Below are 15282 nucleotides of genomic sequence, written 5' to 3'. Positions count from 1 at the left end.
TCGATCGAATGCTTTCTCCGGTGAGATAGTTTCAGCCACTAGCGAATTGAAGGAAAGTTGGCGAATGCGCTGTTCGGATGCTTGACTTATTTCGGGAAGAATGTGCGAAAATAAATTACTTTTTTAAGTGATTTGTTTGACAATCAGATGAAAACATCATGACTGGATGTGTTCATGCCAAGTTCGTTCACACATAGGAGGTTCTGTGAAAAAGCGCGCCCCCCCTCTGGAAATCAAATGCCCGTCCAACTGATTCATTCTTGTGCCCTGTACCATATGTATTGCAAACCCCCACTATAAGTATGTCATATACAAATAAATTAACAAAAAAATACAAAACACTTAAATAGACAAATAATAAAATAATAGGTAACCTGCTTGTCCCTTGTTCTTGTCCTTCCCTCCAATGTCGTTTTTGGGGTCCAGAGCGTCACTCAGGTCAAACTCATCACCTGCTGCAGGGAAAGGTCAGGGGTCAAAGGTAGAGTTGCAAAATGACAGTAACTTTCCCAAAATACCCAAGTTTTCCCAGAAATCCTCATTGGAGGATTCTGGATTTCGTGCTTATTCTCTCCTTATTCTGGGAATCTTCCAACTGGGATTTCTGGAAAACCAGGAAATGTGGGGAAAATGTGTCAAAGGTGAGCCTGAACAAACCACTGCTACGATGCGTCTAGCACACCTCAACCGAGAGGAAACCACTGCAGTAGTGACTTCTGTTAGCCTGGTCCAAGATCTGTTTGTGCTCTTGCCAATTCCATTGCTGTCATTGTCAAGCCAAACATGCACTTAGGCTACAATTATGTCACAATATACCAATCATTCTAGAAATAGAGCAATATACAACAAGCTGTTGTATACATCAAATAGACAAACTTACAATGACCACAAATGAGGACAACGAAACATTTTGGGATTGAATACGTACTAAATAGGTCCAAAGGTCATTCAAAGGTCAAATTGTTGTTTGGTCACTTGGTTGCATTCCAGAATGTGACAGTGTTCTATGGCTCAAAAGCCCAACAGTGAAACGAAGATACTGACTCAAAACACAATATTTACACACACAACAACATGTGTGACAACAGACAACAGACAAACAACAACAACATGAAAACAACATGGTGTGTGTGTCTACAGTGTGTCTACAATGGTGTGCTATAGGAGAACAAGATGTAATTGATGCAGACAAGATACCACTATAATGTGTGTGAATATAGACATGGAGTGTGTTCCAATAATCTTCACTCGCTTCCTTTCCTCATCTCCTCTCCCCCATTATAACCATTAGGAGTTGTCATCTGTCCAGTCTAATCAGACCAGTGTTCATGAGGCAAAGCAGAGACCAGGAACAAGGAAGCTAGTTTAGACCAGAGCCATTGATATTGTATAGAGATTTTGGCAAACTAGCCTCCATGTTGTTTCCAAACATTCTATGCCATTAACGTTCTAATACGCATTCTAATTAGAATGGTGTCAAAATGGTGCCTATATAAATTCTAAAATCTAAAACTGAGTTTGCCAAACTCTGTATATCTACACCTCTGTTTTAGACTGACGGGACATAGGCATTGTCTTCCAACAAGAGGCATACGTCACCCATAAGCAGCGCTAGTCTTTCGAACCAACAGTGCAGACGGGATGATGATGTAAGACAATGGGAATATACATGTACAGTGAGGGAAAAAAGTATTTGATCCCCTGCTGATTTTGTACGTTTGCCCACTGACAAAGAAATGATCAGTCTATAATTTTAATGGTAGGTTTATTTGAACAGTGAGAGACAGAATAACAACAAAAAAATCCTGAAAAACGCATGTCAAAAATGTTATAATTGATTTGCATTTTAATGAGGGAAATAAGTATTTGACCCCCTCTCAATCAGAAAGATTTCTGGCTCCCAGGTGTCTTTTATACAGGTAACGAGCTGAGATTAGGAGCACACTCTTAAAGGGAGTGCTCCTAATCTCAGTTTGTTACCTGTATAAAAGACACCTGTCCACAGAAGCAATCAATCAATCAGATTCCAAACTCTCCACCATGGCCAAGACCAAAGAGCTCTCCAAGGATGTCAGGGACAAGATAGTAGACCTCCACAAGGCTGGAATGGGCTACAAGACCATCGCCAAGCAGCTTGGTGAGAAGGTGACAACAGTTGGTGCGATTATTCGCAAATGGAAGAAACACAAAAGAACTGTCAATCTCCCTCGGCCTGGGGCTGCATGCAAGATCTCACCTCGTGGAGTTGCAATAATCATGAGAATGGTGAGGAATCAGCCCAGAACTACACGGGATATTCTTGTCAATGATCTCAAGGCAGCTGGGACCAGAGTCACCAAGAAAACAATTGGTAACAAACTACTATATGAAGGACTGAAATCCTGCAGCGCACGCAAGGTCCCCCTGCTCAAGAAAGCACATATACATGCCCGTCTGAAGTTTGCCAATGAACATCTGAATGATTCAGAGGACAACTGGGTGAAAGTGTTGTGGTCAGATGAGACCAAATGGAGCTCTTTGGCATCAACTCAACTCGCCGTGTTTGGAGGAGGAGGAATGCTGCCTATGACCCCAAGAACACCATCCCCACCGTCAAACATGGAGGTGGAAACATTATGCTTTGGGGGTGTTTTTCTGCTAAGGGGACAGGACAACTTCACCGCATGAAAGGGACAATGGACAGGGCCATGTACCGTCAAATCTTGGTTGAGAACCTCCTTCCCTCAGCCAGGGCATTGAAAATGGGTCGTTGATGGGTATTCCAGCATGACAATGACCCAAAACACACGGCCAAAGCAACAAAGGAGTGGCTCAAGAAGAAGCACATTAAGGTCCTGGAGTGGCCTAGCCAGTCTCCAGACCTTAATCCCATAGAAAATCTGTGGAGGGAGCCGAAGGTTCGAGTTGCCAAACGTCAGCCTCAAAACCTTAATGACTTGGAGAAGATCTGCAAAGAGGAGTGGGACAAAATCCCTCCTGAGATGTGTGCAAACCTGGTGGCCAACTACAAGAAACGTCTGACCTCTGTGATTGCCAACAAGGGTTTTACCACCAAGTACTAAGTCATGTTTTGCAGAGGGGTCAAATACTTATTTCCCTCATTAAAATGCAAATCAATTTTTACATTTTTGACATGCGTTTTTCTGGATTTTTGTTGTTGTTATTCTGTCTCTCACTGTTCAAATAAACCTACCATTAAAATTATAGACTGATCATTTCTTTATCAGTGGGCAAACGTACAAAATCAGCAGGGGATCAAATACTTTTTTCCCTCACTGAATATTGACACTGATACATAGGCTGCATCTGAAATGACACCCTGTTCCCCACATATGGGCCTGGTCAAAAGTAGTGCAGAACACGGTGCCATTTAGTATAGGGAACAGGGTGTGCAGTATAGGGAACAGGGTGCCATTTAGGACACACACGCAGATGTGAAAACGGACGGGAGGGTGGGATGGTGGTTCTAATTACGGAATGGGAATGGTTCGTTAACAGACCTGGGTACAAACCCTATTCAAAATCATTTGAAATACTTTATCTGTGCTTGTTTGAGCTTGCCTAGCTTAATGGACCAATAGAACAGTCCAAAGACTGCAAGCTCCCGCCCATCTGGCACTTCTGCGGGCTAGAGTAAACGCTAAAAGTATTTACGTTTTGAAGCATTTCAAATAGTATTTGAACCCACATCTGTTCGTTAAGTGGTAGCGGTACCAACCGGGCTGGGGCCTAGGTGGGTTACGGGGGCCCTTGGTGGCGCGGGGGAGCAGGCCCGGGCGGAGGCCGGGCCCAAAGTCAAAATCAGCCTGGGTGTCATCTGTTAGTGTAGTGAGTGCTCAGGAATTAGTATAGCCTAGTTAGCGTTCAGTCTGGTTTAATAAGGCGTAATGCTAGGCTTAGGACTAGATTCAAACCAGAGCGTGGAAGATTCGGCTATAGCGTTATTGGAATTTAAAGGCAATGTTTCTGCGTTCGCAGGGACTGCATTCAAAGTAAACGCTGCATATGCCGGCTCAATCGGAAATCCCCTTTAAATGTAAATCACGCTATAACGCGGCTCTTCCACGCTCCGGATTGAATCTAGCCCTTCGTTTAAGTGGTGTTAGGACAAGTTCTGTACAGATCTGTTAGTGCTGTGATCACTCTAGGGATAGCTAGTAGGGTTAATGGAATCACATACAGTACTATAGTAGAGGTGCTTGTGAGTTGTAGAGGATTTAGCTAGAGATGATCTGAGAATAGTATGGTGACTACAAATGTACATACACGTTAATACCACAACATCAGAGGAGGCTGGTGGGAGGAGTTATAGGAGGACGGGCTCATTGTAATGGCTGGAATGGAATCAATGGAACGGTGCCAAACATCAAACACACAAAAACAACGTATCTGACTCTGTTCCATCTATTATATTCCAGCCTTTACATCGAGCCCGTCCTCCGATAGCTCAGCCCACCAGCCTCCTCTGCACCACATAAACAAGAGGTGCAAGGCCAAGACTATGACTAACCAATAAGGGACAGCCTTTTTCACAAGAGAGATACCGTGCTGTCTTATAGCAGTGTTTATCAAAACGGTTTGAGTGTAGTGATCCATCTGAAGCATTGTCTAGACTTTGTTGTCAATAGTTTACCCGTCAACTGTTCCAGCTGACTCAAACCCGAGACTGCATTTTGCTTATAATCAATATCTATTGACAAGCAGTATTGGCTGACTCTACACTCGTCTACACGACTCTACTGCGGCCATTACATTTGCTAAGTACACCACCTGTCTTCTACATAGGCTACTTGTGAGTCACTTAGGGTAAAAGCCTCTCCTAAACGAGAGACTTAATGCATGCGGGTTTAGTAAGCAGGCCGTTGCAGGGATTTCTCCATTCACCTGTTAAGTGTAAAGGGTCTGATTAGAAAGCCTGTATGGTTATGGTAGATTCTTCCCTCATGTCTCACCTGGTTTGGGTTTGGGTTTGAGCGGGGCCTTGGTTGCTGGGACTTTAGGAGGAACCTTAGAAGGAGCTTTGGTGGTAGTAATCTTGTCACCCTCTCCAAAGAAGTCTGACAGGTCCAGGTCTGAAGAACACAACATCAAAATGGCCGAAGTCAGTACAGTCAAACCATGGCTAGATTGCATACACGTCAAGACAAAGGCCGTATATGACATACTTATTATTGCCTACCTGCTTAAGAGATTATTTGCCTGCTTTGTGCCCGCACACCTATAGGTCTTTGTCATTTGTCTAAATTTGCACTAGGAATTATTTTCATGCATGTGGTAAGTAGCCCTTTAGAACATACAGTGCCTTCAGAAAGTATTCACACAGAGATGAGCCAAGGGACCAACTTCAGGGAGAAAACGGGATAAACAAAATACGCTTGTGGCCATACCACCCTGAACACGCCTGTTCAGGGTCGGGCCTGATTAGTACTGGGAGAGAAAAAAAAGGAGAAGAAAAAGTACGTATTCACACCCCTTAACTTTTTTCACATTTTGTTGCGTTATAAAATGGATTCAATTGAGTTTGTTTTTTTTTGTCACTGACAGGCCCACAATACCCCATAATGTCAAAGTGGAATGATGTTTTTAGATATTGTGATGGCAAGCCTAAATACGTTCAGGAGTAAAAGTCTGCTTAACAAGTCACATAATAAGTTGCATGGACTCTGTGTGCAATAATAGTGTTTAAATTTATTTTTGAATGACTACCTCATCTCAGTACCCCACACAAACAATTATCTGTGAATGTAAAACACAGATTCAATCACAAAGGCCAGGGAGGTTTTCCAATGACTCGCAAAGGGCACCTATTGGTAGATAGGAACAAATAAATTAAAAAGCATGGTGAAGTTATTAATTACACTTTGGATGGTGAAGCAATACATCCAGTCACTACAAAGATACAGGTGTCCTTCCAACTCAGTTGCCGGAGAGCAAGGAAACCACTCAGGGATTTCACCATGAGGACAATAGTGACTTTAAAACAGTTACGGAGTTTAAAGGCTGTGATAGAAGAAAACTGAGGATGGATCAACAGCATTGTAGTTACTCCACAATACTAACCTAAAGGACAGAGTGAAAAGAATGAAGCGTGTACAGAATAAAAATATTCAAAAACGTGCATCCTGTTTGCAATAAGACACTAAAGTAAAATTGTAAAAAATGTGGCAAAGAACTTAACTTTATGTCCTGAATACGCTGGGAGACAAATTTACCTTTCAGCAGGACAATAACCTAAAACACAAGGTCAAATCTACACTGGAGTTGCTTACCAAAATGACATTTAATGTTCCTGAGTGGCCTAGTTACAGTTTTGACCTAAATCGACTAGAAAAACTTTGCACATTTTTTTATCAAAATGTGCAAATATTGTACAATCCAGGTGTGCAAAGCCGTTAAGAGACTTACCCAGAAAGACTCACAGCTGTAATCGCTGCCAAAGGTGATTCTAACATGTATTGACTCAAGGTTGTGAATACCTAAGTAAATTAGATATTTCTGTATTTCATTTTCAATAAATTTGCTAATATTTCTAAAAACATGTTTTCACTCTGTCATTATGGGGTATTGTGTGTAGATGGGTGAGAAAAATATATATTTAATCCATTTTGAATTCAGGCTGTAACACAACAAAATATGGAATAAGTCAAGGGGTATGAATACTTTCTGAAGGCACTGTAGCTACAGTAGAGGGTAAAAGTATTTTTAAATATATGGATTCAAAGTACTTACTGGCATGTTTAAACCATAGATTATTGTGATTACTAAGAAGCGGTATGTGTTAATTGTAAAGGTGGCCAAGGTGCTGGGGATCAGAAGTGCCAGTGCAAGGGAGTAGTCCAGGGGGTGTCATATGCTGAGACAGTGAAGAAAGTAGAGGAAGAGGGGTCAAGGGGGAAAGATCCTGAGAGGATCCGTGTGAGTAGTGGATCTGTGGCAGCAAAGAGGGATAGGCCAACGAGTGACATATGCTTCAGGTAAGATTGGCTTCTTAGCATTCAAAGCAATGGTTATCAACTGTACTGCAGGGATGGTACGAGATTTGTTTATTTTTTCCCCATTTTCCCTTTCGCCTTTTTTAAATGTCTTTATTTTGTGGAGCAAATTATAATGTGTTTACCCAAGTCTAGTTGGTGGTGGTAATGCAACATATATTGGATGCCAACCGCCGTAAAACCTCATAGAAGAAGAATAAGTTTCCTTTGTAATTCTGCAGTTTTTAAAATAAATGAAGTCATTTTATAGCTATTTATTTCTCAGTTCCTCTTTTATGCCTTTTAGATGAGAAGGTATCGGCCAGCCTATCACATTTGGTGTCAGAACTGGGATTAGCCCCTATCCTTTGGGGTGACCTATGGTTTTAAAAGGTTTTTAGAAGACTGAGGTTCCAGGATGGACTGAATTAACAGCCAGTGATAAGTGGCCTCGAGCAGATACAGTCCTGAGGACGCAGACCAGCAGCAGAGGAGGTCAACTAACCACAGTGGTGCAAGTGTTCCGTTGGAGGAGAGTCCAGGATGGGCAGGAGTAGACTGTTGCTCAGCCCTGAGGAGAGCAGCGGAGCCTGGTATAGGAGCAGCAGGGAACACCCCTTGTTTGGTTGGGGTAAATGTTTACTGCTACTGCCTGGAGAGAGCACCGGTTTAGGTGTATTTCATTCATTCAGTATGCACAATAGCAAGGTGAAGGTTGGACAGTAATTCAATTAAGGTGAACTCAATGGCAACTACACGGGTGGCTGTTTCTCTTCCCGTCTCACTGATTCAAGCTTTGTGAAACTGGACAAGGGGGAGGAAATGTGAAGGAGAGCCGTTCACTAAGTCCTATATTACTCTTTTTAAACATATGGAATTCAAAGTAGTGATTGACATCATGCAATGTTATTTATGCTCTGTATAAATTCATTAATTTAATCCATAACCTTTGCTTTCTATCGCTGCCAACATTTTCTGTTGTATTGCGCTGCTCATTGGCACAGGTGCCTGCAATGTGTTACCAGGGCTTGTGTTTTCTTGAAAAGGTGTTTCCTGACTGTGGGAGAGCCATTTGTTTTAGCCGGCAGTCATGTGCGTTTACTTTGTAACGACCTTGCGACACTACAGCCACCGGGCGTCCGCCATTGCCATCAGCCATCAAGGGAATTCTTCCTTTGAACTCAATAAAAGCCGCTGTGCTGCTCGTGTTGCATCACGTAAGATGGCAGCGTCCGAGCTCAAGAATCGCCGAGGATCAGTTGTCGATGTGTTCATTCTATATTGTGAATTGAAATAATGAGAGAAAAAAAACAGCGCTCCGTGTTGCAGGTAGAATGTCACATTGACGCGGCGCTGAGGGCAGAGCAACGCGCGCGACATCTATAGTGGAGTTGAAGTGGAAATCAGCCGTTTTTTTAAAAAAAAGTACTTTTAGGACTATTTCTCAGTTCCTCTTTTATGCCTTTTAGATGACATGGTATCAGACAGCTTGTCACACACAGTATCTGCATTAGGCTGATATAGGGAGAATTGGAAGTAGATGCTGCTTATTCTAATATTAGAACCTTATATAATCATTAGCAGAAAATACACTACATCTTTATTAGTTGTCTTTCAAGTGGTCAATACCGGCTTAAATGCCTGCCAATTTAACAAATGGTAATACATTAGGAGCATTGTGCTTACTAGTAAGCCCAGTATCTACGGTACAGGCAGATATAATCAATAACAGAGAAAGTCCATATCTAGGTGAATCTGGGATCGTTTACCTGCTCCCGATGGAACCGGTTTGGGTTTCGGTGTGGCTGCTGCTGCTGAGGAAAAGAGAAGAGAACGATGTTACACAGAATGTACAGCTTTGTCCTCAAAATACTGGAATCAGGGTTAGAATAAATAATTCAGTCAATTCAGGAAGTAAACTGACATTTCAAATGCAGTTATCCTCAATGCTTCTGTATGAGAAACAATTGGAATTTCAGTTTACTTCCTGAATTGACTGAATTGAAATGGAATGGACCCAAACCCTGTTAGAAAAACATTGTCAACTGAATGCATTGTTCATGACTTCGTCGTAATAAATGTATGATTCCATAGACCTAAAGCATGAATCCAGGTTTTGCCAGAAATAGACAGCAGTAGGTCTAAAGCATATGAATACTGTATATTTTACAGTCATATTGTCTTTCTCAAATCAAATCATTTTTTGGATTTGATTTGATATTGTCTTTTTGTACTTACGTGCTTTAGTGACATCGCCATCATCCAAGGCATCAGACAGGTCGAAGTCACCAAAATCCTGGGACAGGACTGCAATACAGGAAGGGAGGGAGAAGCGTGGAGGGTTTTTACACAATCCGTTGCAGAGAAAAGGACAGGAACTTTGCTCTAGTCACCCTGTACATGTGACCATTAAACAATCTGAATCTGAATCAAATATTTTGCTACCCCAAGTCCCACATCAGTGATTCTGCTACTATATCTACAACAATGTGCTACAATCTTTCCAAACTACAGCCATAATAATGGTGTGGTAGTATATAACATGTGCACAACACATTAGTTCTGAGTGCAGGAACGCTACCAACCAGACCTGGGTTCAAATAGTATTTGAAATCTCTCAAATACATTGAGCGTTTGCTCTAGCCTGCCTGGAGTGACAGACGAGGCAGGGTTTTAACAGGTGAGTTCAATAGTTCAGATAAAGTATTTGAAATTATTTCAAATAGCATTTGAACCCAGGTCTGCAGCCGACCCATCTTTCTTTGCAGTGTAGTGAAGAATGCATTGCGTTCTGTCAGATCTAGATATCAACTGAGATGACTGGCTCTGGTCAAAAGTAGGACATTTTAAAGGTAATAAGGGTGTAATTTGCGACACAACCCATGACAGACTCCAATGCGTTCCTCCCGCACATGGGACAGAATAGCTATTGTGTCCATGTAGTGACACACACACACACACATCTCTTTTTCAAGTTTTTCTTGCTACAATGAGTGATCATGAAAGATCTCAAAAAGCCCATAAGGGGTTTTGCCCTCCAACAAAATAATTTGGGACGTTTTCAATCAGTGCAGATACAATCTTGTGTGTCTCATTATCATCAGACGGGTCAAAGGTTATCTCTAGCAGGGCTAAGTGGAAGTAGGAGGAAGCTGTCCCTCTACTGATCTAAGGTCCATTCATAATTGTGCACCCTAACGGTGCTGGGTTAGGCTTCAGGGAATAATAACATCATCCTAGATCTGTGTCTACAGGCACCTACTACCCTTCTAAACATTTACAGTGCAATTTACGTAATGATCGTTATGAAACTACTGCATTTCCTGTGTGTTTATTAGTGAAATTCATTAGGGTGGCATGTTAGCGTAAGGTAGCATCCTGTTTCTAATAATATCTGTAAGGGTCAGAGAGCAGCATTCTATGCTGGTCTGAGAAGGGAACTATCCTAGCACACACACACACACACACACACACACACACACACACACACACACACACACACACACACACACACACACACACACACACACACACACACACACACACACACACACACACTGGTCTGAGAGAGGAAGTAGAAACACAGACTCAGCTAACCCTACTAGCCAAGTACTGAAGGCTCAACCTTTAGACCAAGAATAATGTTGGTCAACCCAGAACTAAAGTCTTGTGTAATTTGTCAGCCGCTCGATTAAGTTCGAGGTCTATACTGTATGTGCTCCACCCTCTCTCGTTGCAAGTCGCACCCTCTCTCCCTCCCCTTCCGAAATTAGAAAGATGCTTAGCACCAAGAACACAGAGTAGCCACACTTGCCTAGTTACACACATGCATGCACACACACACACACACACACACACACACACAGCCACTGCTGCCCTCTCCCTGTCCCTTCTGGGATCTGGCAGGCAACTTGTGGGTGACACTGGCCAGTAACACTAAAAATAGATTCAAGGCTAAGAAGACCACTGTCTATGTGACTGCAGCCCTAACTTGTGACTGAAGCCCTAACTTAAAATATGACTTCCATTATTGCCAATTCTTAGCTACGGCTATTTTACCTTTATTTAACTGGGCAAGTCAGTTAAGAACAAATTCTTATTTCCAATGACGGCCTTGTTCAGGGGCAGAACGACAGATTTTTACCTTGTCAGTTTGGGGATTTGAACTTGCAATGTTTCGGTTACTGGCCCAACGCTCTAACCATTAAGCTACCCTGCCGCCCCAAATACCATGCTAGAACATAGCTTTTAGTCTTTATAATATTAATCTCTATATTACTATTGCTACGTTATCATTATTTATATTACTTATAGCGATGCAAGGCTATCTCCCACCCAGGGTGTAAGGGTATTTTAGAGGAAAACAGCATTTTGAAATTCTGCAGATTATCGTAGGAGTTCTGTGTGTGCGGATTCCATACGAGCTTGGTGACGACCTCAGAAACAACCACATGACATCGCTCTTGCTCATGCGATGCGATCGTGCGTAGACGGTTCTTCAAACGCCGATGAAGGCTTTGTCCAGCGAACGCAATCGTTTGACCTCCGCTGCTATTTGACGAAGATTACAATTTAAAGCCATCCCCCCCCCCCCCCCCCCCCACATGGATCTTGCTCTTAACAACTAGCTACTTTCTACATCCTAGACATCAACAGTCCTCTCTATACCATAGCAGTTAATTAGCTATCATTTCTCAGGTCAACACTGAATTCACAATATGAACGGTTGTCTATAGAGACCTGTTTGGATCCCCAGCTGGTGTGTATCAAAGTGAATAAATAATCGATTCCTGTGTTCATTGACGACCACCACATGGCTCTGTCTCACCGCCGGTCTAGGGGGTTGATCGTATTACTCTTCATTAAGGCTGTGGCAGGGTGTAACACAACCCCCCCCAAAAAAGTTGACGCACACGCATGTGTGCTCATGCACATACACCCCTCTCCGTCTCCACAGATCCACTGCACACACCCTTCCTCTCCCCCTCCACAGACACGCACACACAACCCAAACAGCTCTCTTTTTCTCTCTGTCACACACACACACACGCGCGCACGCACACGCGCGCACACACACGCGCGCGCACACACACACACATCATCTCCCTCTCCCGAAGAAAAGACTGCAGCTAAGGTTATGCCCCCCTCCTTTCCTCCCTCTCTCCCCTCTCCTTCATCCCCTCATCCCAAAATCCAAACCCCTCTAGCTAAAATTGGCCAAGTACGCACTAATCTGTGAAGGGTGGCAGAGCTGGCAGACTGAACTTTAAACATGCAGGGGGTTTGTCCCAAATGGCACCCTATTCCCTGCATAGCATAGGGTACCATTTGGGATAGAACATTCAGATCATTAATGCAGTAATAATCTGAATAGAACAGAATAACAGAATAGGACTTGACAGGTCTCATTGTCTCACAATGACACGCTCAGTGTGTGTGTGTGTGTGTGTGTGTGTGTGTGTGTGTGTGAAGGGAGGGAGGAAACTGGCACCCTCGAGGTTTGAACCTGCACCTGCCATGATGGAGAGAACGAAAGAGCGACCCTTGGAAGAGAAAGAAAGACACCCCACTCACTGAACGAGACCGTAGCTCCTTAGCTCACAATCTAACCATTCAATCAAAAACCATGCCGTCTTATGAGTGTATCCCGACTGCCTACGTGATCCACCAAAAATGTTAACTAAGACTATCACATATTTTCAGACCATCATCATCAATATTCCATTTGCATATCTCTTTATTTAATTCATCCATCATTTGTGATCAACAAAGACAATTTTACCCTTTAAAAAAATCCATCCATATTACCCCAGAATAACACCTATATCAATCCTGAATATAAGTTCTTATTGTCTTGCCTATAAGATGATTTCTATTGATCATACGGACTGCTATGTGACTAGACTGCAACGAAATCAGCATCTCGGGGAACGTTTTTTCACCCCACATCTTCACATAAAGCTCCCTCTTGTTCGATTCATTACAATATTCACATCGGCAAAAGCGTGATTTAGAACGCGGTTCATTTGGTTTCTGGAATCAAACACACGGAACATCAGTTCGCAGCCAGACTGGCTGGTCAATATGGCTCTAAGTCCAAACCAGACTAACGTAGCAGGCTACATACAGGCATGACTGGGTAGTTAGGCTAAAACATATGTTAGACCGCAACGCGTAACTATGTAACAACCCAGCCTCGATTGTAGACTAATGAACTATGCAGCGGCTTAGTTGCTGCTGCCCGTGTACCGTTATTCTCTTTAGAATAAAGAAATAGGGCCTACTGGTTACAAACAACAGACCGAGGCAACAAAAAACGGATGAACTATGCAATAGCGTGAACCGCAACAAAGAAGAGAGAGAGAGGGGTTGGGCGAAACGCTTACCTTTCACAGCTAGCAGCGAGACCACCAGAAAGCTCGACCATGCCGAAAATGTGCCCATGTTTGAAATTCGTCCGCCCGGTGTTGTATCGACACTGGTTCTGAAGAGAGTGATACAATAACTTTACACTAAAACCATAAATCGACGTATCTTTTTATCCGTGAGTCTGGTTGCTACAATGTAACAGTTTTTTGCTAGTTTGATCTCCAAAAAAAGATTTATTTGGCGGCACCCGTGCGACAGTGGCAAACAGTTTGCTGCAACTGAACCAAAAGTCTGCAGTGCGAATATGGCGCTGTGCGTTGGTGGAGAAACGGGGTGGTTGGTAGGCGCAGCAGCACAAGCTACAGCGTGGTGGAATCATACGTTACAACGGCGGCGTAGGGCGGTTCCTTTCGGTTATTACAGATGCAGACAGACAGACACAGTGGTGATTTAAATCCCGTCATTTTCTATTCCAATGGTGTAAATGCCTGTGATTGTGCCATATTACATATTCAGGAATCGCGTGTAAGCTTGTTTTTTAGTGAGGGTGTGTAATAGACTATGCATCATGTTGAACTTTCATTCGCCTACAGCTATTACAGAGGCAGACAGACGCACACACACACACCAATGCAGGCAGACAGCAGACAGACAGACAGACAGACACACAGCACACAGACACAGTGGTGATTTAAATCCCGTACCTTATTTCCTGTTTCAATGTCGAAAAAGGCCTAAGATTGTTCCATATTGCACATTCTGGAATGGCCTGTAGGCTAGGTTTTTAGTGAGGTTGTGTAGGCTAATAGAGAATAATTTTTTATGTTGAACTTTCATTAGCCTACAGCTATTACAGAGGCAGGCAGACAGACAGACAGGCAGGCATGCAGACACATTGGTGGTGATATAAATTCAATTACCCTTTCCAATGGCGAAAAAAAGCCGATGATAGTGACATATTGCATATTCAGGAATGGCCTCTAGCTTGGTTTTAAATGGTGTGTAATAGACACTGCATGATGTAGAAGTTGAATTGCCCTACAGCTCGACTACAGCTGCTGAATGACTTAGAAGTGTAATTACTCTACAGACTACAGCTGCTGAATGACATAGAAGTGTAATTACTCTACAGACTACAGCTGCTGCAGGATGTAGAAGTGTAATGACTCTACAGACTACAGCTGCTGCATGATGTAGAAGTGTCATTACTCTACAGACTACAGCTGCTGCAGGATGCAGAAGTGTAATTACTCTACAGAGTACAGCTGCTGCATGATGTAGAAGTTTAATTAATCTACAGCTACAGACTACAGCTGCTGCATGATGTAGAAGTTTAATTACTCTACAGCTACAGACTACAGCTGCTGCATGATGTAGAAGTTTAATTACTCTACAGCTACAGACTACAGCTGCTGCATGATGTAGAAGTTTAATTACTCTACAGCTACAGACTACAGCAGCTGCATGATGTAGAAGTTTAATTACTCTACAGACTACAGCTGCTGCATGATGTAGAAGTTTAATTACTCTATAGTCTACAGCTGCTGCATGATGTAGAAGTGTAATTACTCTACAGACTACAGCTGCTGCATGATGTAGAAGTTTAATTACTCTACAGCTACAGACTACAGCTGCTGCATGATGTAGAAGTGTAATTACTCTACAGACTACAGCTGCTGCATGATGTAGAAGTGTAATTACTTTACAGCTACAGACTACAGCTGCTGCATGATGTAGAAGTGTAATTACTTTACAGCTACAGACTACAGCTGCTGCATGATGTAGAAGTGTAATTACTTTACAGCTACAGACTACAGCTGCTGCATGATATGGAAGTTTAATTACTTTACAGCTACAGACTACAGCTGCTGCATGATGTAGAAGTTTAATTACTTTACAGCTACAGACTACAGCAGCTGCATGATGTAGAAGTTTAATTACT

General features: G+C 42.7%; 1 protein-coding gene across 7 annotated transcripts in view; it reads right to left on the bottom strand.

Moving 5' to 3' along the window:
• LOC106608929 (CD99 molecule-like 2) overlaps positions 1 to 13709 on the bottom strand; it is a 29027-nt gene extending 15318 nt beyond the window's left edge. The window contains exons 1-6 of one of the 7 annotated variants that reach the window (XM_014207162.3): positions 13358 to 13709; positions 9210 to 9278; positions 8741 to 8785; positions 4953 to 5072; positions 3719 to 3817; positions 375 to 455 (exon numbers count right to left, since the gene is read on the bottom strand). In XM_014207162.3, coding sequence (XP_014062637.1) covers positions 375 to 455; positions 3719 to 3817; positions 4953 to 5072; positions 8741 to 8785; positions 9210 to 9278; positions 13358 to 13415 — 472 coding nt within the window. In that variant the 5' untranslated portion in view covers positions 13416 to 13709. The remainder of the gene's footprint in view (positions 1 to 374; positions 456 to 3718; positions 3818 to 4952; positions 5073 to 8740; positions 8786 to 9209; positions 9279 to 13357) is intronic. The other 6 variants (XM_014207160.3, XM_014207163.3, XM_014207166.3 and 3 more) reach the window with 6 other exon arrangements.
• Between the last annotated feature and the right edge of the window lie 1573 nt (positions 13710 to 15282).

This window comes from Salmo salar, chromosome 07 (assembly GCF_965601325.2).
Source record: "Salmo salar chromosome 07, fSalSal1, whole genome shotgun sequence".
In the NCBI taxonomy this organism is placed as follows: Eukaryota; Metazoa; Chordata; class Actinopteri; order Salmoniformes; family Salmonidae; genus Salmo; species Salmo salar.
This window is presented reverse-complemented; position numbering and strand designations above follow the sequence as displayed.